The sequence below is a fragment of the Meles meles genome, chromosome 12 (genome assembly GCF_922984935.1).
Source record: "Meles meles chromosome 12, mMelMel3.1 paternal haplotype, whole genome shotgun sequence".
Lineage (NCBI taxonomy): Eukaryota > Metazoa > Chordata > Mammalia > Carnivora > Mustelidae > Meles > Meles meles.
The window spans coordinates 34,357,119-34,379,693 of NC_060077.1; the positions used below are offsets into that span (position 1 = coordinate 34,357,119).

A 22,575-nucleotide genomic window follows, 5' to 3' on the forward strand; every position below is an offset into this window, starting at 1 on the left:
AGGAGACCACTGAATTCCCCCGAGGAGACAGGCAGGAGGGAGATGGTGAGAGGGTGAGTGGAGAACAGGGAAGTGGGGACTGGAATGCCTCCCTGTGAGTCTCCTAGCTTCAGAAAAGTTTAACAAATTTATGGAAGGTCAGCTGCATGACACTGCGTGCAGACACAGGAGATCCCTAGAACTTACAGAGATTGGGTGGCCAGCTTTGCACCTACAGGCCGAGGCATGGATGCGGGTTTCTTCAGTTATGCTAGGTATAGAAGGAGCCAAGTGATCTGTTCACTTACAGCTTTTTGGGTTTGGAAGACAAGGGTCTTTTGGCTTATTTTCTCCTACGAGAGAAGGCTCAAAGACTTAAATGGTAATAGAGCAAATAAGCACTTAAGTGCTTACTCTGTGACAGGCAGTGAGCTGAGCAGTTTTCTTGGAATATTACTTTTGATCCTCACAACAATTCTATGAGATAGGTACTCTTCTTTTTAAAACTTTGTTTATTTATTTATAAAGATTTCATTTATTTATTTGACAGAAAGAGAGAGAGAGCACAGGCAGGTGGAGCAACAGGCAGAGGGAGAGGAAGAAGCAGGCTCCCCCCGAGAAGAAAGCCCCATGGGGAACTCAGTTGCAGGACCCTGAGATCATGACCTGAGCCAAAGGCAGATGCTTCACCCACTGAGCCACCTGGGAACCCCATAAAGATTATTTATTTATTTGAGAGAGACAGTGTGCAAGAGAGAGAGCAGGAGAGGGGGAGGAGCAGAAGGAAAGGGTGAAGCAGGCTCCCCACTGATTGGGGAGCCCAACAACTCTGGGCTCCATCCCAGGACCCTGGTATCATAACCTGAACCTAAGGCACACACTTAACAGACTGAGCTATCCAGGTGCCCCAAGATAGGTACTCTTTTTAGCCTCTGCCTTACAAATGGGAGACTAATGTGTAGAGACCATTTAGCCAGCAGCCTACCTGGGATTCAAGCCCCCAGAGTCTGGCCTGGAACTCTTGCTCCTAACCGCTCTGCTCTATTGCCCTTGTACCAGTGAGCGAGTTCTTACTCTGGGACATTCTGCATGGAATTAGAAGTACACAGGGTAGCCTGGGGTTTGTCTTTGGGATGGTGAGAGTTTGTCATATTGCTTTGACCTTTTCATGGTCTGTGTATTCATATCCTGTAACAAGTCACCACTAATGTCGTGGCTTTAAAACAACACAAAATTATCTTAAAGTTCTGGTGATTAGAAGTCTGAAAATGGGTCTTGTGGGCTAAAAACAAGGTATTTGCAGGGCTTATTCCTTCTGGATGCTGCAGGGGAGAATCTGGTCCTTTCCTCTTTCAGCTTCTAGAGACTTTCCACATTCCTTGCCTTGTGTCCCCCCTTTTTGCATTCACATGGCTCCAGTCTTTGTTTTCATCATCACGGCTCCTTTTTGGACTCTCCCGTTTCTCATAAAGCTGCTGTGGTTACATTGGTTCCGCCTGGATAATCCAGCATAATCTCCCATCTCTATCTAGAGCCTTAACTTAATCACAGCTGCAAAATCACTTTGCCATGTAAAGTAGTATATTTACAAATTCTGCAGACTTTTCAGTCTTTTTATTTGTGAGTTGATTATAGAGATTGCCATTTCAGGCTTTCTTATTTTCAGTTTTGAGTAATAACTGATGAAACGTCACTTCCCACCACCCCAGCCCGAGCCATTGCTGAGCTCCAGCTGTTTGACTGATGTCTGTCATCATCCTGGATGCCGTCACTAAGGAGTTGGGGGCAAGGTTTATGTGAGGAACCTCTGCAGAAGGTACAACATAAAAGGTAGCGGCTTTTAAAAATCTTAAGTGTAAAAATGAGTGAAATTTTATGACTTTTCATAGGACTTAGCTACTTTTTCATTTCAAAATCAATACCTCTTTTACATGGTTGTAATCCTAGTGAAGATATTTTGCTATGCCAGTTTTCCTTAGCACTCAATTTTAGTTTATCTCTATCTCTCGTCTTTCCACAGGGTTAAGAGCAGTAAGCTTAGCTGCCATTTGCTGAGCCCCTCCCTGCAGGAGGCATCAGGCAGAGCCCCCAAAACATTTTGTGTTTCATCTAATTTTCACATAAGCCTCATGAGGTAGATACTATTCCCTTTTTTTGTACATGAGAAAGTGGAAAACTCTGGGAAGTATTTTACTTAAAAATCACATCACACAGTTAGTTCAGTATGCACTGAGATTCGAACGTGGGACTGCACAAGTCTAAAGACTTGCTCTTCTGCTTCACTGCCTTGCCAGGGCCCCCAAGGGAAAGCTTACTTAAACTCTTGGTTAAACATCAACAGTTGTGAAGAAGAAAATACATTAGCACAGGGCTCTTATGGCAGTGAAACATTAAATTTTATTTCATTCTTCCTGACAGGCCAAGAAGAGGAACTTAATGAACACACAATCTTTGTTTGGTTAGCAAGTATACCAATTTTCTCCCATGTCTAAATCCTAAATTCCTGTTAATCTTTGAGAAGCTTTACTGGTGAAATGCTATGGCATAGAGGATAATGATTTGATCATTTAACAACCAAAGTAAAAGTGTCCTTTATATGGTTGTTTTTTATGTCAAATGTATTAACTTTTTTTTTTCCATTAAAAATGTAACATGGCAAAATGATTTTGTTGAGGGAGATGGGTGTAAGCTAATGATTGTACAGTTTTAGTGTCCTAACTTTTGACACTGAAAACTGGTCATGGATTCTGAGCCCTCAGTGGCCACAATGTTTAAGAAACCCAGGTGTGATAAGGCTGTAGGGATTGTTTTATTGCTAAATTTTGGCTTCTTTAAAACTGTACTCTTTTTCCCTAATATGCATATAAAAGCTGTCCAAAAAGTGTACCTAATACATACTTGTCTCTTACAGAGTATTAGAGCTCTTTTTAAAAAAATTTTTATTTATTTATTTAAGTAATCTCTCCTCCCAATATGGGGCTCAAACTTATGACCCTGAGATCGAGAGTCACATGCTCTTCCAACTGAGCCAGCTGGGTGCCCCCAGAGTAGTAGAGTTCTTAAACTTAACCCTTGATGTTGATCTGTTTTGATCAAGTGTTTAAGAACATTGTTCCTGAAAATATGGCACTTGTTCAGGGTATCATTCTTTCCTTCTCACCCTGCTCCACCCCCAGTCCAGTCCATTAGCAAGTTCTGCTAATTCTGCTTCTAAATTATATCTTAATTCTCTACTTTTCTTCCTGGTCACTGCCACCACCTGGGCTGGCTGCTGTCCGTGTTTGCTTCCCCTCTCCCTCCGTTGCTATCCAGGATAGTGAGGCGGTCCACCCTCCATGGTTTCACCTTGACCCTCTCCACAGAGCAGGACCAACCTGGAAACTCACCTCAAATCAGCTCATGCCCTTGCTTAATATTAATGTCCAGTGGCTTCCTGTTGTATTAGACATCATATCTAAACTCCTTACACTGTCCTAAAAGGCCTGTGTGATCTGCCCCTGCCCGTGTTTCCAAATACGTTTTATGCTACCCACCTACCAAACACTTCCAGAGCCTTACCACAGGCTGCCTCCTGATTCTGGAACAGGTTCTTCCCTCAGCCCTGCAGTTAGCTGCTACCTAACTTCACGGTCTCTATTTAAATAATCTTCTGTAGGAGTCATGTCTGACTATTCTAAATTGGAACATTTCTGTTATTTTCTCTCCCTTTTCTGTCCTTAGTAACATTTATTACCAGTTGTAGTTAATTTTGTTTGTTTCTTTAGGTCTGTGTTCACTAAGATGTAAGTCCTAGGGAGCAAGGACTATGTGTAGCTCGTTTGTGCCTATTCAGTAGGGATTCAGCAATATTTATTGAGTGAATGAGAGGGGCAGAGGCAAGCTGGCTGGGGGACAGGGTGTGTCTGTTGAATGCTCAGCTTATGAAAAAATAACATACCTTCATAGGATCAGATGGACCCAATCATTGCCTGCAGTTTGCTTACATGGGAAAAATTTGGAGAATAATTCTGAGAGCTGTTTATTTATTGTAAAGATTATAGGGGTTTTGTGTCTTTCTGGTGGGCATCTTTGCCTTCTGCTTGTTCAGCTAATTTGAATCACATTGATAATGTGACTCTGTGACAGACAAGTCAGCCATATGCTGTGGTACCTACCGCCTTAATTTTTTTTTAAAGGTTTTATTTATTTATTTGACAGACAGAGATCACAAGTAGGCAGAGAGGCAGGCAGAGAGAGAGGGAGGGAAGCCAACTCCCCCATGAGCAGAGAGCCTCATGTGGAGCTCCATTCCAGGACCCTGGGATCATGCTCTGAGCGGAAGGCAGAGGCTTTAACCCACTGAGTCACCCAGGCACCCCTCTACCGCCTTAATTTAAAGGTATAATTAATCTACATGAGCACCTTAAATTTTTTCTGAAACTGCCTTAATTTCCACTGTAGTTGTGTGGTTCATCAGATTGTGTGATTCTACTGATGTGAGGCCATTTCAGAGAGTGTGCTATGTGAGGCCTAACCCTGAACAGCCAAGGTTATGAGTGGGTCTACCAAGATGTGGTCACTGAAATGCTCTCTCTGGTAACACTGAGCAGACTTTGGAATGAAAGTTTAGGATTTAAAATGTCTTTGTTATCTTAGTTGAGGTGGTTTGTTTTTTTTTTCTAAATGACATTTTACATTAGGAATAGTTCATTTCTTAAAGCCATTTTATTTTATTTTTTTATTTTTTAAGATTTTATTTGTCAGAGACATAGAGAGCACAAGCAGAGGGAGTGGCAGGCAGAGGGAAAGGGAGAAGCAGGCTTCCCGCTGTGCAAGGAGCATGATGCGGGACTTGATCCTAGGACCCTGGGATCATGACCTGAGCCAAAGGCAGATGCTTATCTGACTGAGGCACCTGGCGTCACTGAAAGCCATTTTATATCATCTTATAGGAAGACTGGTGTTTGTATTTCCTAGGACATGAGGAAACTTGTCTAGCAAATCTCAAGAGCAGATAGAATATTTCAGAATGAGTTAAAAGAAGGGCCTAAAAACAGCCTTGATTCTTTCGGCATTACTAAAATGCCCATTCTGTTTGGGAAACGCCAAGCTGAAGTCTTGGTTTGCTGTGCAAATCATCCTTTGTCCTAGTGTATAAGCATGTTAATAATACTGGAATATTTTGAAACTCAATGTTTAAGTGTCATCCCCAAAATTTCCTTTTATTTTACATCGTCAGAGAGTTAATCTAGCCTTTAAAATAACAATAAATCAGTAAAATTTTTAGTCTTATTTAAAGAACTGATTCATTGCATTTAATAATCTTAAACCTTGGTTCGGCCTACCATCGGCTTAGTTTACTCAGCTTGTAGAAAGTGAAGTCATAGGATTCTAGGTTTTAGAGGGATTCCTTAGATTTTTTTCTGGAAAGGTGACTAACCTATGAGGAAGGACTTAAAAGTTGTCAAATGAAAATTTCTCGGTTGCTCTATTGGCAGTTTCCAACTGCTAAATCGAGGAGTACATTTCCCCATTTCTCCACAAACAGGATTCTAATGGGTAGGTTGCTGTGATAGCCCCTCTGTAGTCCCCTTCCCTAACCCCACTTTTCCTGCAAGTGGGAATGGAGGACAGGGTAACAACCACAGCAATGCTCATGACAAGGGTCAGGAGCCTTGGAGTCTGCTCAGCTCTGTCATTTTGTGAAGTCATTTGACTTGTCAGGCTCACATTACTCATCTATAAATGAATGGATTGGGCAGGATGGTTTCCAAGGTTCCTTCAAGCTCCGCTTTCGTGTAATTGGGATTTTCTGATTCCTAGGTCAGAGTCTGGGCAGGGATTTGGCTGGCAGAGTAAGGTAGGCGGTCAGGCACTTCATAGTGAACCACATTTCCAGAGTTGCATGATTAGTCACCAGATCAAATTGAATAACCAGAAGCAGTGGTGCACGCACACAAAAATTTTTGTGTTCTTTATAGAAAAGATTCTTTATAGAATCTTTATAGAAAAGATTTTCTTTATAGAAAAGAATTCTTTATAAAAAAGCATTCTTTATAGAAAAGCATTTTCAGTTTTATCATAGAAGTCATTGGAAAAACCTTATTTCATAAGACTTGTGCCATTTTGACATCACTTTTGAGTACTTCATTACTTTCTGGTGCAGAAAGATGATCCAGGTTATCCTGTAATTTCTCATCTTGGTGGACCCACTCATAACTTCAGCTGTTCAGAGTTAGGCGTTACAGAGCACACTCCCTGAAATGCCTCACCTCCACCTATCCCATCCGTGGAGTTAGACAGTTCCCTGAGTAACTGGTTCCTTTGAGGGGGAATGGGCTAGGTGTACTCTTGCAAAATGGGGTACTATTACTTCTCCCTCTTTTGGAGGTAGAGCTAGGAAGTTACTGTTTTGTTTTGAAATTAGGTAATACCCCAATTCCAGTTCACCACCACAGGGCTCTTCCTCTCCTTCCCACATGTTAGGTACGTATGGTCTTTCTCCCTCAGTTCATGATTCCCAGCAACGTCAGCACATGTGTTTGCTTAGTGCTACAGTATGTACAAAACAGTTTCATATTTTTTTTACCAACTTTACTACCCAACAACAAACCCACCACTTTCTTTGCAGTTCTCTTTACCTTAAGAATTAATATACCAAAGATGGACATCTATGTACTCTCCATTTTATTTATTTTTTTTTCAGCGTAACAGTATTCATTCTTTTTGCACAACACCCAGTGCTCCATGCAAAATGTGCCCTCCCCATTACCCACCACCTGTTCCCCCAACCTCCCACCCCTGACCCTTCAAAACCCTCAGGTTGTTTTTCAGAGTCCATAGTCTCTTATGGTTCGCTTATGGACATTGGGGAGGGTAAGTGCTATCGTGAGTGCTGTGAAGTGTGTAAACCTGACGATTCACAGACCTGTACCCCTGGGGATAAAAATACATTATATGTTTATCTATGTACTCTCAAAGAGGTTACTCTCTGTTATTGTTGTCTTAACACCGTATTTTCCCCTCCCCCCCTGCCTCCTCCTCCCTTTCCCTCCCCTTGCCTTCCAGAGTAGACACTCTCAATGCTTGTTGAGAGGTAGCCTGTGCCCTTTGAACTGATGCTGTTTACAGTACTTTCCTAGGTTAGGTTAATCACCCCCTCTATAGGAGTTGTAGGATAATGAATCTACCAAAAGCGCTAATGTTCTGAGCAGTCATATGTATATAAATAAAAATAGATGATATATAACTATAATACATAGTTTCATTCAACAATACATAAATATATAAATATGTATGTTATGTATTTATCAAACCATAGTATGTAAAACCTTTGTATATTAAACCATTTTATCTCTGTGTTCATGTAATCTTTAATTATTTATTGCTCATATATAATTTTTAATCCACAGAACCCAAGGTCCCTTGTTTTCTGGTCTCAGTTTGAGCCAGTATTCCACATTAGGACCATTAGGTCATCAGAAATTGTGGATTTCAATTTTTTTCATTTTATGAGTCTGGAGGCACATAAAAAACATTGTGGGTTTTTTTTTTTTTTTTTTTTTTTTGCGGTATCATAAACTCTAAGGTGAATAAATTCTCATTAAGCATTAAAGAAAACACAGACTGCTGGAACAAGCACAGTGGGCTAGGACTAGGTGTGGGAGTCAAAGGCTGGAGAGAGCAGTGAGGAGGAAGGAGAGTGTTGTTGGAAGAAAGGAGGTAGAGGTTAATGTATGTTTAAACTGAGAACAGTGATTTTTAAGAAGGGTGGACTGGGGAAATTAAGCTGTTTAGTACCCAATATAAATATGTAACCTGTTCTTTTTGTTAAAACTGCTTAATAAATGATCTTCAAAATAGCTGTTTTTTAATTTAAAAAGTATGTTTTATTATCAAAATTGGCAGAAATGTATAATTGTACATATTTCTTTTGCTATTATGTGTCAGTGATGAAGAGGAAATATTGATGTTGGTACAGCCAAATATTGTTCAACTATTGCTGTTCTTTAGGTGATCCTCTGTTGGAAAATTACTAAATTAATTATGTGGTTTTGTCTAATCATATATTAAAGAAAATATTAGTTTGACACATTTATGCTTTCATTGAAATGATCACTGTACCTCTAAACTGGAAGATATATTTGGAGAAAAGTTTAAGAGTCTTTTGAAGATTTTTTGAAGGTACTTTTTAAATACCTTTAAAGTATTTTAAGATATCTTAGAAAGCAAGACTCCAATAAAAATATTTTTATTACTTTCATTAACTTCATTTCATTTCATTTAACATTAAAATGAAATTAATGAAATTTCATTTCATTAATATATATGCATATTAAATATGTGTGTGTATTTTAGGTCTTATTACAATTGAGTATATTCTTCCCATCTTCCTACTTAGTATTTTCTTATGGGCTTATTTAAACAAATCTCTAGGTAAGACCTTCTAGAATATTGGTCATTCTAGCACCTTCTATTTGCATATTTACATAGATATAATGAAACCATGCCAGGATAGCTCAGATATTTTTATCAGTGATAAAAAAGCTAAAATCCTTTGGAAGTAACCTTTTGTATTTTTATTACAGGTAAATTGGGATACTCACATTGTACTGAAACAGAGGTAAGAGAAATACTCAAATATTTATTAGTAAAGTAGCTTTGCAGTTTCTTTAGATTAATTTAAGTATTGAACTATATCTCATGGGTTTTTGATCTTCTGACAAGAATGTATTGAGATAGGTATATATCTTTTACATTTATTTTTTATTTATTTATTTAGATTTTATTTATTTATTTGACAGAGAGAGATCACAAGTAGGTAAAGAGGCAGGCAGAGAGACAGGAGGAACCTGGCTCCCCGCTGAGCAGAGAGCCTGATGCTGGGCTAGATCCCAGGATCCTGGGATCATGACCCGAGCTGAAGGCAGAGGCCTAACCCACTGAGCCACCAGGCACTCCTATCTTTTACATTTAAAAAGAGTAAAATGTGAAGAAAAAATAAACAGTTATTTTGCCCACATAAGTACCTTTTGAAGATTTTATTTTTAAGTAATCTCTACATCCACTGTGGGGCTCAGACTCACAACCCTGAGATCAGGAGTTGCATGTCCCTCTGACTGAGCCAGCCGGGCGCCCCTCTCGCCCATATTTTTTAAATGCCAGTTGTGTTAAAAAGGTTAGCTTAATCATGGTTTTAAAACTTTCCCATGTTATATGTGTGAAATTGAGATACTAAGATTCAGAGCCCTTAATAAGAATAGCTTAAGTTCAGTTTTTTTCATAATCTTATCTGTCATAATAAATAAATCATTTAAATATGTTGAGTTCCTGTGGAGCTGCCTTGGTGTAGGAAAAAAAATAGGGGATTGGAAATGATATTTCCGTAAGATTAATAATGAATCAAATAGGGATGCCTGGGTGGCTCAGTTGGTTGATTAACTGCCTTCGGCTCAGGTCGTGATCCTGGAGTCCCGGGATCGAGTCCCACATTGGACTCCTGGCTTGGCAGGGAGTCTGCTTCTCCCGCTGACCTCTCTCTTTTCATGCTCTCTCTCTCTCTTTCAAATAAATAAATAAAATCTTTAAAAAAATGAATCAAATAGTTTGTTATTTGTATAAACAGGTTTAGTACTTTTTCATAATTTAGTTCCAAATTCTGATTGTGAAGTTTAAGGAATTTCCATACGATTCCCTGTGTTCCTTGCAGGAATTTCAAGGGTAGCACTGAAGTATGAGGGTAGCATCCATTAAGTATGTATGTCTGGTGTTCTTTTCAGCAGCTGTTGCATCGTCTTTACATTAGGAGTCTTGGGTCTTTGTTAATAGCAATGCTTAGATAAAGGATTTAAGAAGTTATTTTTCTAATAGAATAGTATGTCTACATGTTGATGTAGATTTTAGTAAATTTCAACTGTTATTCTAAATAAAATGTAAGCTTCCTAAGGGATTGTATTGTATAATAAAGAAGCAAAAATGGTTTGTTCATTTTGCATTCAGAAATTATGTATAATTTCATTTTTGCATTTTCAACTTTGGAAGTAGAGATAATTTTTTCCAGATGAGCTCTAAAAATAGGCAAGAATTTAATTTTTTTAAAAGTAGAACTTAAAATTTCTGTATTGTGAGAATTTTTGATGTACTGTTTAATGTAATATAAAGGAATGGATTTGATTTGAGTCAGAAAATATAACTTCTTTCTATGGTTTCTGGTGTGCATTTTTCTAGCTATGTAATTTTGAGCAGTATTTTTTTTTCCTGCTCTCCTAGTACTTTGGCTTTCTTATCTATAAAATGTTAATCCTAATTCCTATTGACCTCAGGGTTGTGAAACTTTAAAGAGCAAATATATGTGAAAATGTTCAACTCCTGAAGACACTGTTACATATTTTATATGTTATAAAAATATATGTATATATCAGGATGGCTAAGTCTCATTAGTCTGTCTTATGTTGTATTACCATAAAATCAGCATGGTTGTAGCATTTTGTTTAGTACTCACTTTGTATAAGAATGTCACTCATTTTATCTCCCTAATCTCCTAGTTGGTAGCCCTTATTCTTTGACCACACCTTGGGTAACCAAAAGAATTGGAATCTAAACAGAGCTTCCTTTCAGGATTTTTAAAAATAACTATTTGATGAGGGAACAAATCACAAGAAAATTAAAAATTCAATCTGATTATTTAGTTAACAGCTCAGAGTATTTTCTAGGGATAACAGTGGTTAGAGACTGGAATTGTGGATGGTGATTTATTTTATCTTTTTTTTTTTTTAAATGAGAATGTCTCTGTGTATTACTTTGTTAATTAAAATGATAAAAAGTAGGGGCAGTAGAGGTTGTGGGAACTACTTTTTCAAGAAGTTTGGTGACCTAAGAGAAAGAGGAGACAGCTTATGTAGAAAGTTTTGTTTTTTAGGGAAGATGGTACATTTGGGGGGTGGGTATGACAGTGGTAAGGAAGAGTAAGAGAGTGAGGTTGGAGTTCAAGTTAGATTGTGGGGATCTGCTGAAGTCAGACGTAGGACTACCCGAGGCTTGACTAGAGCAGTGGTTCTCCAAATGTGGTAGGAGGGCTCTAGCGGGTTCCTGACACCCTTTCAAGGTCAGACAGTTTTTGAAGTAATACTAAGACATTATCTGCCCTTCTACTTTCATTCTCTTGAGGGTACAGTGGTGTTTTCCTTGGCTACATGACTGTGTAACTATGAATGTCATGCCAGACCTCAGAAGTAGATATAAGATCTAGCTGGCTTTTATTAAGCATGACCTTCAGGAGTTTTAAAAAAATGTAAAACAACATCACTCTTATTATTTTTTATTTTTGAAAACAGGTTTCTTTCCCATAAAAATGTTACTTATATTAACATGTTTAATATTTTAAATGATTTAATTAAACTGATTTGATTAAAAAATTTCTCAGTTTTAATTTCTTTTTTTTTTTTTTTAAGATTTTATTTATTTATTTTACAGACAGAGATCACAAGTAGGCAGAGAGGCAGACAGAGAGGCTCCCCGCTGAGCAGAAAGCCCAATGCGGGGCTTGATCCCAGGACCCTGGGATCATGACCTGAGCCAAAGGCAGAGGATTTAACCCTCAGTTTTAATTTCTAATACAGGAGATGTTGATAGATTATGGTTCATATACATAAAAGCTCCTTGGACTCCTCAGTAATTTTTGGAGTGTCAGAGGGTCCTCAAACCACAGCCTGAGAGCTGTTGTGCTGTGTGGTTAGCATGGATATTTCTGCCTGAGAAACAGAATTGAGGGCTGAGCACAGTAAAACCACAGCCCTGAGGAAGACAATGGGAAGTTGAGGGAATTTTTGATAATAAGGACTTAAGCCAGTCTTTTCTGTCAGTAAGACGGCAGGGTCATTTCTGAGAGTGAAGTAATCCTGGATCAGAAAGGTGATTGCTAGAGCCTCTTTTGCCCTTCCATTGTTCTTCTGTTGAGAAAGGAGATGCTCATCAAGCTCTGGCATTAAATGCAGACCAAGGGAAGGGCTTCTCACAAGCTGTAGATGAGTAGAACTGTGAAGGGCCCCGGGAAAGGTGGAGGAGAGTGTTGCTTGCTCCACATTGTGGTTCTGGCCTGCACCCCCGGGGGCTGGTGTGGTGGGTGTTTGTGCTTTGGCCAGATCCTGGTTCCACCCTTTTCCCTTACTTCTCGGCCTAAGAATTCCTCATCTGCAAGGTGGGTTGTTGTGATTGCAAAGAGTTTAGCATAAAGCTCAGCTAAATGAATATAGCTTATTATTCTTAGTTGGGAGGTGTATGCTTTCCTGGGATGGATAAAGTCATTTTCTTTTTTTTTTTTTTAAGATTTATTTATTTGACAGATAGAGATTACAAGTAGGCAAGTAGGCAGAGAGGCAGGCAGAGAGAGAGGAGAAAGCAGGCTCCCAGCCAAGCAGAGAGCCCGATGCGGGGCTCGATCCCAGGACCCTGGGATCATGACCTGAGCCGAAGGCAGAGGCTTTAACCCGCTGAGCCACCCAGGTGCCCCATAAAGTCATTTTCTTAAGCAAGGCTCATGGACCACTAGGAGCCTGCTATGGAAAGCAAATCTCTTTCTGGGCCTTTAGGACCCTCACTGAGACATATAACTTTAATGGCTCAGCTGTGTAATTGAATAGTTTTTGTAGCACATAGAAATCATATTAGGAATTATTTTCTGGTTTTACTTTTAATTCTCTTTTTAAGACTTTTCCTGTATTCAGAAAAAACAAACAAATTTATGAGTTTAGAGAAAGCAAGGAGGCCATACATAGGCAATCAGTCAACTCTTATGTGATCTTATACCTCAGGATGGCTTAATGTTTCTAAAAGATCAAGTATTAAACCTTATTTCTCACTGGAAAAAATTTTTTTTAAAAAATTTATTTATTAGAGAGAAAGAGCCAGTGCTCACATGCACATACGCGAGTGGGGAGGAGGGTCAGAGGGAAAGACTCCTCAAGCAGACCCCATGGTAAGCACATAGTGCCACGCAGGACTCAAAATCCTGACCCACGAGATCACAACCTGAGCTAAAACCAAGAGTCCCATGCTCAACGGACTGAACTACCCAGGTGCCCCTGTTTGGAAATTTTTTTTAATGTACTCAATTACACCAGTATATTCCAGCATTTGAACTCATTAAGGGAAATCCTTCATTTAATTTGTTTTAAAAGACATTGTGAAATTTTTTTTAATTTTTTACATTAATACACAATTTAATTTTTTTCAAATCTCTTGTAAATTTTTTGAAGGTGTAATTTACATACAGTAAAATTTACCTTTTTCAGTTATAGTTCTTCGAGTTTTAACAGATATTCATTTGTGTTAACCATCTCTGCAGTCAAGTTCTGTCGCTCCCCAAGCTCCGCCAATGCCTCTTGGTGGTCCCTCCCTTACCCTCCACTCCTCCTTCAGGCCCCTGTCTACTGCTGATCTGTATTTTGTCCTTTCATTTTGAGAAGGGCATGTTATTTAAACAGTGCATTACTCCTCCTCCTCCCTCTCTGGGAGTGCTCACAGCTTGGTCTGGTCATTTATAAACTCTTAAGACTGACCTGTGCCTAGGTGTACTTGCCTATCAAATAGGCAGTTCTGGTGCACAGGTTGGGAGAAGTTTTACCTTCATTTTACAAGTTTTTCCTGCTGCCATTATTTAAATCGTTTTGTGGGTCATACTTTTATATTTGAAGAAAACTGCCAAGCAGTCAAAAATACTATAACATAAAGGATTTGAGTTTTTAAGTATTTTAATTGAGGCATTTTCATTGTTGTAAATTTTTAGCTTTCCAAATTTCATCACGTTCCAGTTTTCTATTAACCATCACTAATTATGAAGCAGTGAGTCCCTTTCCCTTCAGCCGGAAAGAAGGTTAAATGAATAACTCGAACAATCCTGTTCCCTTGCTAGATTAGCTGTGTTTTAAGCAGCATAGGTCAAAGCATTATATAAAGTTAAATGAACTTTTGTTGATACTTTAATCTTGACAAAGCTAGTTTATAAAAATCATAGCATAGCAGAAAAATGTAATCTTTACTAGGGGAAACTTTAAAAGATAGGTGCTCACATCTTAAGAATAGAGTTATATATACTATATATAAATACGGTGTTTCATTCCGACATGCATCTTTAAAAAATACTTTAGAGCTAACTATATGCTAAATACTGTTATAGACATTAATTTAATCCTCATAACAAACTTAGAAACAAATTCTAGAAAGAGAACTAAAGTATAGAGAGGTAACTTGCCCAAGGCTGTATAGTCAGCGTGTTATAGAACCTCTTCCTTCCACCCCTCATTTGTTTGTCTCTCTCCAGCCATTGTGTATCTGCAGTGTAATGCATCTGCATAATGCTAAAAATTAGTTTAGCATTATGCCCCATTTGGGGCAGTGACCTGGCTGAGTGTCTCCTTATTCTGTATATGTCTCTTACCTGTGACTACAGTTGTAGCATTGTGTAGCCAGGGACTATGTTCCTGCTCAGTGTAAACTGTGCAAAGGAATGATTGTAACCCCCTGAACTTTCAACCCACCTCCCCCACCCCCATTGGTTAGATGAACATAGAGTTCTATACTGTAGTAATTTGTGAAGTAGTCTGATTTTAACTCAAGAGTTGTTCTATATATTTGAACCTCCTGGGAAACCAGACCTAGAATTAGTCTGCTTTGTGGGGGAACCCAAAGATCTTGAGAACAAGCCAAGGAATACATCAGAGTTAGTGTCTTGGACTTACTCCATTTTGATTATATAGTTTTTGACACAGCAGGACTATATGAAAATTTTTTATGTTTCCTGAGCAGCCTAAAATAAACTGCCAAAGGTAGTATGTGGGAGTTTGCTGCCTTAACGCAGTATAACATTAAAAAATTCCTGTTTTGTGTTTAGCTAAATCAGCCCCCTGACCTTTGATTTCACCCTGGCTCATGCAGAGTCAGTGGCAGTTGGATGAGTAATAACCTCTTTTAATTGACATTTGATATCCATTAGTTGACTTCAAAAGGAACTCAGAAATGAACTTGAAGAAGTGTATACACTTGACTCTTAAACAACATGGGGATTAGTTGAAAATCTAGTGTGTAACTTTGACTTCCCAAAAAGTAAACTACTGTTAACTGCTGTTGACCAAAAGCCTTACCAATAACATAGTTAACAGATACTTTTATGTCATATGTGTTATATGCCATATTACTATAATAAAGTAAGTCACAGAAGATGTCATTTAGAAAAGCATAAGAGAAAATACATTTATAGTATTGTACTGTATTTAACTGAAAAAAATACAGTATAAGTGGCCCCTTATAGTTCAAACCCATGTTATTCAAGAGCCAGCTATAATATTTTTATGAAAATATTTGCATTTGTGCATAATTTTAGCTGCATAATGAGCCTGTTTAAATAATTGTGAATTAGTATTTGATACCAAACTAATTAAACTTAACTTAAATCTTAAAACAGAAACAAAAGACAATTACTGTCATATCTGTTCTTTCAGCCGAAGGCTTTCTCCAATTTTAAACCTTACTTTAAGGTTTTATAAGTGGAATTGCATGACAAGAAGTTAAAATAATGATATATGTTCTATAAAAGGATTAGAAGAATAAGCTCCATTAACTGCTGGTAACCACAGCTTTTTCTCCTGGGTCAGCACGTCAAAAGAAATGGGAAGGATGCTCACATTCTGTTTCCTGTGCTTTTGGATTAAAAACCCCAAACATACTTGAATTTACATGACTTTTTGGTTGACTTTAGCTTAAATGGTTTGGAAATTGGTTTATGTGTCCTCAGAGTAAATTGTGTCTACCTTTGATTTACTGCTTCTGAGTGCGAGTATTAGTAGAACTTGGTAGTGAATTATTAATGGTGTGATAAATAGGTAATTTCACTTAGATTACACGTGTCATCAGATAGAGACTGGCACATTATATTAGTTACTTGTTACATTTAAAATACATTTCTCCCTCTGTCCTTGCTTCTCTCTTTCTCCCTGCCCTTTTCTCCGCTCGGACCTCTCTCCTTTCTCTCATAACATTTATTATCAAAATGTCTTTCTGTGTTGTAGTCATAGATATCTTAAGTACAGGGCACATGGTTTGACCATAGGATGCAAAATTTGTACAAGTAGTGTTCCTTTGTGTAGTTTTTACTTTATTTGAAGACCAATAACATTTATATAGATATTTCTACTAAAGGGTTTCCGAATAGCCCAGATTATCTGGGAGTAAGCATAGTATTCTTGAAGGAGCAGAAAGTTTACCCTGCCTGTATCTGAAGCACCTCTACGTACTTTGATAATAGCGTAGAGTGTTTTCTTTCCTTTTCTTTCTTTCTCTCTCTCTTTCTTCCTTCCTTCCTTTCAAGATTTTATTTATTTATTTAACACACACAGAGAGAGAGAGAGACAGAGACAGAGACAGAGACAGTGAGAGCAGGAACACAATCAAGGGGAGTGGGAGAAGGAAAAGCAGGTTTCCCGCAGAGCAGGGAGTCTGATACAGGGCTCGATCCCAGGACCCTGGCATCATGACCTGAGCCAAAGGCAGATGCTTAAGACTGAACCACCCAAGCAACCCAAGTAGAAAGTTTTCTTAATGATTTGCCTTATCAGGGAGCTATATCAATCCGGCTTAATTAAAAGTTTAAATATTTAATAAAATAAAACAGTATTTTTCAACACGGACACTACAGTGTTGAAGGATCAAGGTGGGAAGCAGCTAGATTATTTGTCTTTTTCAAAGTACCTTTCATCTTTGTAGAAATGATATATATTTGTTGAAAAATTAGAACATCACAGAAGGATACCAAGAAGAAAGTAACACTTTATATCCTACTATCTAATTGTAATGGCTGCTTATTCTTTTAGACATTTCTTCCCATATTTACATAACAAAATTGACTTACTCTTTGAACATCCATTGTGTGCTACTCTCAGAGATACACATATCTTTGCACTAAAGATACTTGGCTTTAAGGAGTTAGCCAGACTGAGGGAAAGGGTTTAGTTTTAGGTACAGATATATGGATGGAACTTCCCAGGCAGAAGAAAATCACAGTGAGGACTCTTAGGAGATCAAACTGTTTTTTGAAACTGACAGAGCACCAGGATGTCTGAAGCATAGAGAATGTGAGAGAGAGTTGTAGGAAATGTAGGGAAAACAAGGTGGTGCCAGGTCTTACAGCCTATACATATAGGTCCATTTTCTCTTCGAGAGAAGAAACATTTCTGTCTGAAATTTTCTTCTATTTCCTTTTAAAAAAATAAAAAAAGTTTTATGTATTTTATTTATATGAGAGAGCGAGAATAAGAGAGAGAGAGACCATGAACAGGGTGGAGGGGCAAAGCAGAGGGAGAAGCAGGCTCCCCACTGAGCAGGGAGCCCAATGCAGGACTCGGTCCCTTAACCTACTGAGCCACCCAGGCACCCATGAAATTTTCTTCTAATTCCTAATGTCTTTCTTCTTTTGTTGTGCATTCTTTATTTGCTGTTTGCTTATATGCTTCTTTGAGATAGTATTTATATATACATATTTCATCAGCTTTTTGCCTCATTTCATTTAATTGTTATTGTAAGCACATAAGTGCTGTTGAATGCATGGGTTTGGGAACAAATCTTACAGACACAATTAACCAGAAGCATGTTTAAGGTAAGCATAGAGCTCACCTGGTAAGGGCAGAAATGCACTGGTGACCTAAAGCGTAGCTTGCCTACTCATGGCTAGTAGTAGTCATGGAGACTAGTCAGTATGATCTAGATAGAGGGCCTGGGGGGTATGAGATGGATAGAGAGAGGCTGATTAAGAGAGTTTCTACTAGGGGCGCCTGGGTGGCTCAGTGGATTAAGCCGCTGCCTTTGGCTCAGATCATGATCTCAGGGTTCTGGGATCGAGCCCCGCATCGGGCTCTCTGCTCCACAGGGAGCCTGCTTCCTCCTCTCTCTCTGCCTGCCTCTCTGCCTACTTGTGATCTCTCTCTTTCTGTCAAATAAATAAAATCTTTTTTTTTTTTTAAGATTTTATTTATTTATTTGATAGAAATCACAAGAGAGGCAGGCAGAGAGAGAGGAAGGGAAGCAGGCTCTCCGCTGAGCAGAGAGCCCGATGTGGGACTCGATCCCAGGACCCTGAGATCATGACCTGAGCCGAAGGCAGCAGCTTAACCCACTGAGCCACCCAGGCGCCCCTAAATAAATAAAATCTTAAAAAAAATAAAAGAGTTTCTACTATTCACTGTGGTGTCTCTTGACATCATCCTTCAATTTGGTAGAAATTCTTACTGTATTTGGTAGATAGAGTTTAAAAAAAACCACATTATCAGGACAATTAGATAGTTTACTTGGTGTGATAATTCCCTAGTTTCTTTTGATAATGGTGCTTTCTTAATTTTTTGTGACAGGTTTATGAAGGTATGATTCACAGAATATAAGTGAGCCACTTAAAGTGTGCAATTTATCGGTTTTTGCTATAGTCACAGAATTATGCAACCGTCATCACATTTACTTTTAGAACATTTTTGTCACCTCTGAAAGAAATCCAGTTCCTTTAGCTATCATCTGGCATTCCCCAGTTCCTACCACCATGCCAAACAATAACTAATTTTCTTTCTATCTCTATAGATTTGCCTATTCTGGATATTACATATAAGTGAATTATATAATATGTGGTGATTTGTGCCTGACTAACTTTAACTTAGCACTTAGCACGGTGTTTTCAGGATTCATCCGTTAATAGCATGTATCAGTACTTCATTCCTTTTTACTGCTGAGTATTTAACTTTATGGATATGCCATATTTTGTGTACCCATTCATTAGTTGATGGACATTTGAGTCCCTTGCTTATAAATTCTGCAAAGACGCTAGCTGGGATTCTAGGGATAGCATGGAATCTGTAGATGGCTTTGAGTAGTATTGCCTCTTAACAGTGCTAAGCCTTCCAGTCCATGAATACAGGATCTCTTTCTGTTTGTTTAGATGTTCTTTAATCTTTTTTCAGTGATGTTTTGTAGTTTTCAGAACATAAGTTTTGCACTTATGTTGTTAAATTTATTCATATTTTATTCTTTTGGTGCTGTTATAGATGTAATTTTTCTTTTAATTTCATTTTTATTTATTTATTTTTTTCAACTCAGAAGATTTATTAATTCTAAAATAATGTTGAAATATATAGAGCAAAACTGATAGAACCACAGGGAAAGATTTACAAATGCAGTATATCGCTAGTTTTCAATACATCTTTCATAATTTTTTTAAGGTCAAGCGTCAAAAAGGCAGTAAAGATATAGAATATTTGAACAATATAATTAATATGCATGCCTAATAGGCATTTTTACAGATCTTCCTATCAACAATTAGAGTATATATGCAATTCCTATGGTAATGTTTTGTTGGATTAGTTTTTTTTTTTTTTTTTTGTTATTATTGCATTTTATTTATTTTTTCAGCGTAACAGTATTCATTCTTTTTGCACAACACCCAGTGCTCCATGCAAAACGTGCCCTCCCCATTACCCACCACCTGTTCCCCCAACCTCCCACCCCTGGCCCTTCAAAACCCTCAGGTTGTTTTTCAGAGTCCATAGTCTCTTATGGTTCGCCTCCCCTCCCCAATGTCCATAGCCCGCTCCCCCTCTCCCAATCCCACCTCCCCCCAGCAACCCCAAGATGGGATTGGGAGGGAGACAAACCATAAATGACTCTTAATCTTAATTTCATTTTTAGATTGTTCATTGGAAGTATTTAGAAGTACAGTTGATTTTTTTTTCCATTTTATTTATTTTTTCAGCGTAACAGTATTCATTCTTTTTGCACAACACCCAGTGCTCCATGCAAAACGTGCCCTCCCCATTACCCACCACCTGTTCCCCCAACCTCCCACCCTTGACCCTTCAAAACCCTCAGGTTGCCCCAGCCTCCCACCCCTGACCCTTCAAAACCCTCAGGTTGTTTTTCAGAGTCCATAGTCTCTTATGGTTCGCCTCCCCTCCCCAATGTCCATAGCCCGCTCCGCCTCTCCCAATCCCACCTCCCCCCAGGAACCCCCAGTTTGTTTTGTGAGATCCTAGATGTCCATCAACAGATGAATGGATAAAGAAGATGTGGTATATATACACAATGGAATACTATGCAGCCATCAAAAGAAATGAAATCTTGCCATTTGCGACGACGTGGATGGAACTAGAGCGTATCATGCTTAGTGAAATAAGTCAATCAGAGAAAGACAACTATCATATGATCTCCCTGATATGAGGACATGGAGAAGCAACATGGGGGGGGTAGGGAGATAGGAGAAGAATAAATGAAACAAGATGGGATTGGGAGGGAGACAAACCATACATGACTCTTAATCTCACAATACAGTTGATTTTTATATAATGATCTTGTGTCTACAACCTTTTTAATCTCATTCATTAATTTTAATAATTTGACGTAGGATTTTCTCTTCTTTTTCTTTTAAGGTTTTGTCTATTTATTCATGAGAGAGAGAGAAAGAGAGGCAGAGGGAGAATCAGGCTTCCCATGGAGTAGGGAGCCTGATTTGGGACTTGATCCCAGCACCCTGGGATCATGACCTGAGCCAAAAGCAAACACTTAACTGACTGAGCCACCCAGGTGTCCCTGCCCTAAGATTTTCTATGTGCAAGATCATGTTATCTATGTTAGTCATGTTATCTATGAATAGAGATAGCTTTATTTCTTTATTTCCAATTTGGATACCTTTCGTTTCATCTTTTTGCTCTTTCTTTTTAAAAGTAGTTTGGATGGAACTCAGAGTAGGCAGGTGTAATAATCCTCCAAGCCATTTAAATAACTTATTTCAAATATGTTTTACAAAAGAATACTTAAATGCTTGAATGTTAAATCAGAGACTTTTGAGACACTGTTTACATAATTTATATTTTAAGTAGAAATGTAAATTTTGTGTGTGTTGAAACAGATTTTAGTTTGACCTATTATAACTGAATTTGGGACTGTTTTTTGTTTCCCCTGAGGCTCTTTTTATATGTAGAATATCAACTTTATTGCAAGAGTATGTCTAGAATATAAAGTTAAAAGTCATAGATGGCTTTCAAACTAGGAATTGGTAACTCAGTTCACTTGTTGAACTCTCATGTTTTTAGTCATAGAGGTTTTATCTGACAAGATTGCTTATTTTTCTTCAATAGAAAGTTCTCTGACAGTTTTATAGATTGTGCCATTGCATCTGTGGCTAATTAATAAGCTCCTTGCTTTGTAATTTGAATTTATTTTCTGGGGGAAAATTCTCATGGATAAATAGAGATTTATGTAAATGAAAAGAGTTGAGAAAAGGAGGAGGAATTATGGGAAAAAATGTAAAATCTTTACTTAATCCAGACATCATCTGTCAAGCAGTTGCCATTTACTGACTCCGGGCTAGGTGTAGGGAAGCAGTGCTGTACTCAGGAATTTATATGTTGCTAGAGTACTGCCCTTATAAAAATTTTTCTTTTTAAATTGTTGGTTTGTGGGGCACCTGGGTGGCTCAGTGGGTTAAAGCCTCTGCCTTCGGCTCAGGTCATGATCCCAGGGTCCTAGGATTGAGCCCTGCATCGGGCTCTCTGCTCGGCAGGGAGCCTGCTTCCCTCTCTCTGTCTCTGCCTGCCTCTCTGCCTGCCTCTCTGCCTACTTATGACCTCCGTCTGTCAAATAAGTAAATAAATAATCCTTAAAAATTTTTAAAAAAAATTGTTGGTTTGTTAGTAATCTTAGCAAAAGTAGCACATGGTGTTGCATAACTGAAGAGGAGGTCAGAACCTGAGCTTGTTTGGTCAAGCTGTGCCCTTTTCTGGTTTTACTCTCTTCTCCTTATAGTTATTGAGTTCAAACACTTGCCCACTAGCTACTTAGAGTAGCAAATAACACAGTTGTAACAGTCAAAAATATTTAAAAAGTTATCTCTCAAAGTATCTTGTAGTGGATCCATTTTATAGGTTATAACAATTCCCTCAAACCTTGTAGCTACTTTGGAGCTCTCCGCTTATACCTACCCTCAAACAAAACCACCCCACCCACCCCACTGTTCCTGGGGCCCATCCTGTTTGTCATCTTCTCTTCTCTCTGTCCTGTGTTCTTTCCATTTCAGCTGAATACCTAGATCCTCCACTCCAAAAGAGAGACCAGAATCATGGAGGGATTGTCCTTTTCCTTGCCCCATTCCTATCCTCCTTTTCCTGACACTGATCCCATATCTTTCTTCTTGTTAGTCTCCATTCTGTATTGTGGACAACTAGGAAACTTGGCTGGCAAAAGTAAAATTCTCCATGGATACTGGAGAAGGGAGAGAAGTTGGTACATGGGTGAGAGTAGATGGTTGCAAATAAGGTAATGTGTCTCTTTCCATTACATTTTATAAATGATTGAAATCATTAAAAAGATCATGCCGTGCAGCCTCTCCATTTTGCACTGGTGATCATATTGATTATGTGAATGTGAGTCTCAGTTCTTTTTTTGCTGTGAGATGAGCTCCTTCCCTTTTCTCCTGTGGCTGCCCCCATTCTTCATTGTCCATCCCAGAAAGGAAAGATAAGGGAAAATGATACCTTTCTGAGTATGGCATAAACAAAACAAAACACTGTGGACACTGCCTCTAATTTGGCATATGTT

General features: G+C 38.4%; 1 protein-coding gene across 7 annotated transcripts in view; it reads left to right on the top strand.

Moving 5' to 3' along the window:
• Nucleotides 1-22,575, top strand: part of SPIRE1 (spire type actin nucleation factor 1) — a 203,265-nt gene that overhangs the window by 19,474 nt on the left and 161,216 nt on the right. For all 7 annotated transcript variants that reach the window (XM_046025412.1, XM_046025413.1, XM_046025414.1 and 4 more), the window contains exon 2: nucleotides 8,547-8,581. In XM_046025412.1, the coding sequence (XP_045881368.1) occupies nucleotides 8,547-8,581 (35 nt within the window). The remainder of the gene's footprint in view (nucleotides 1-8,546; nucleotides 8,582-22,575) is intronic.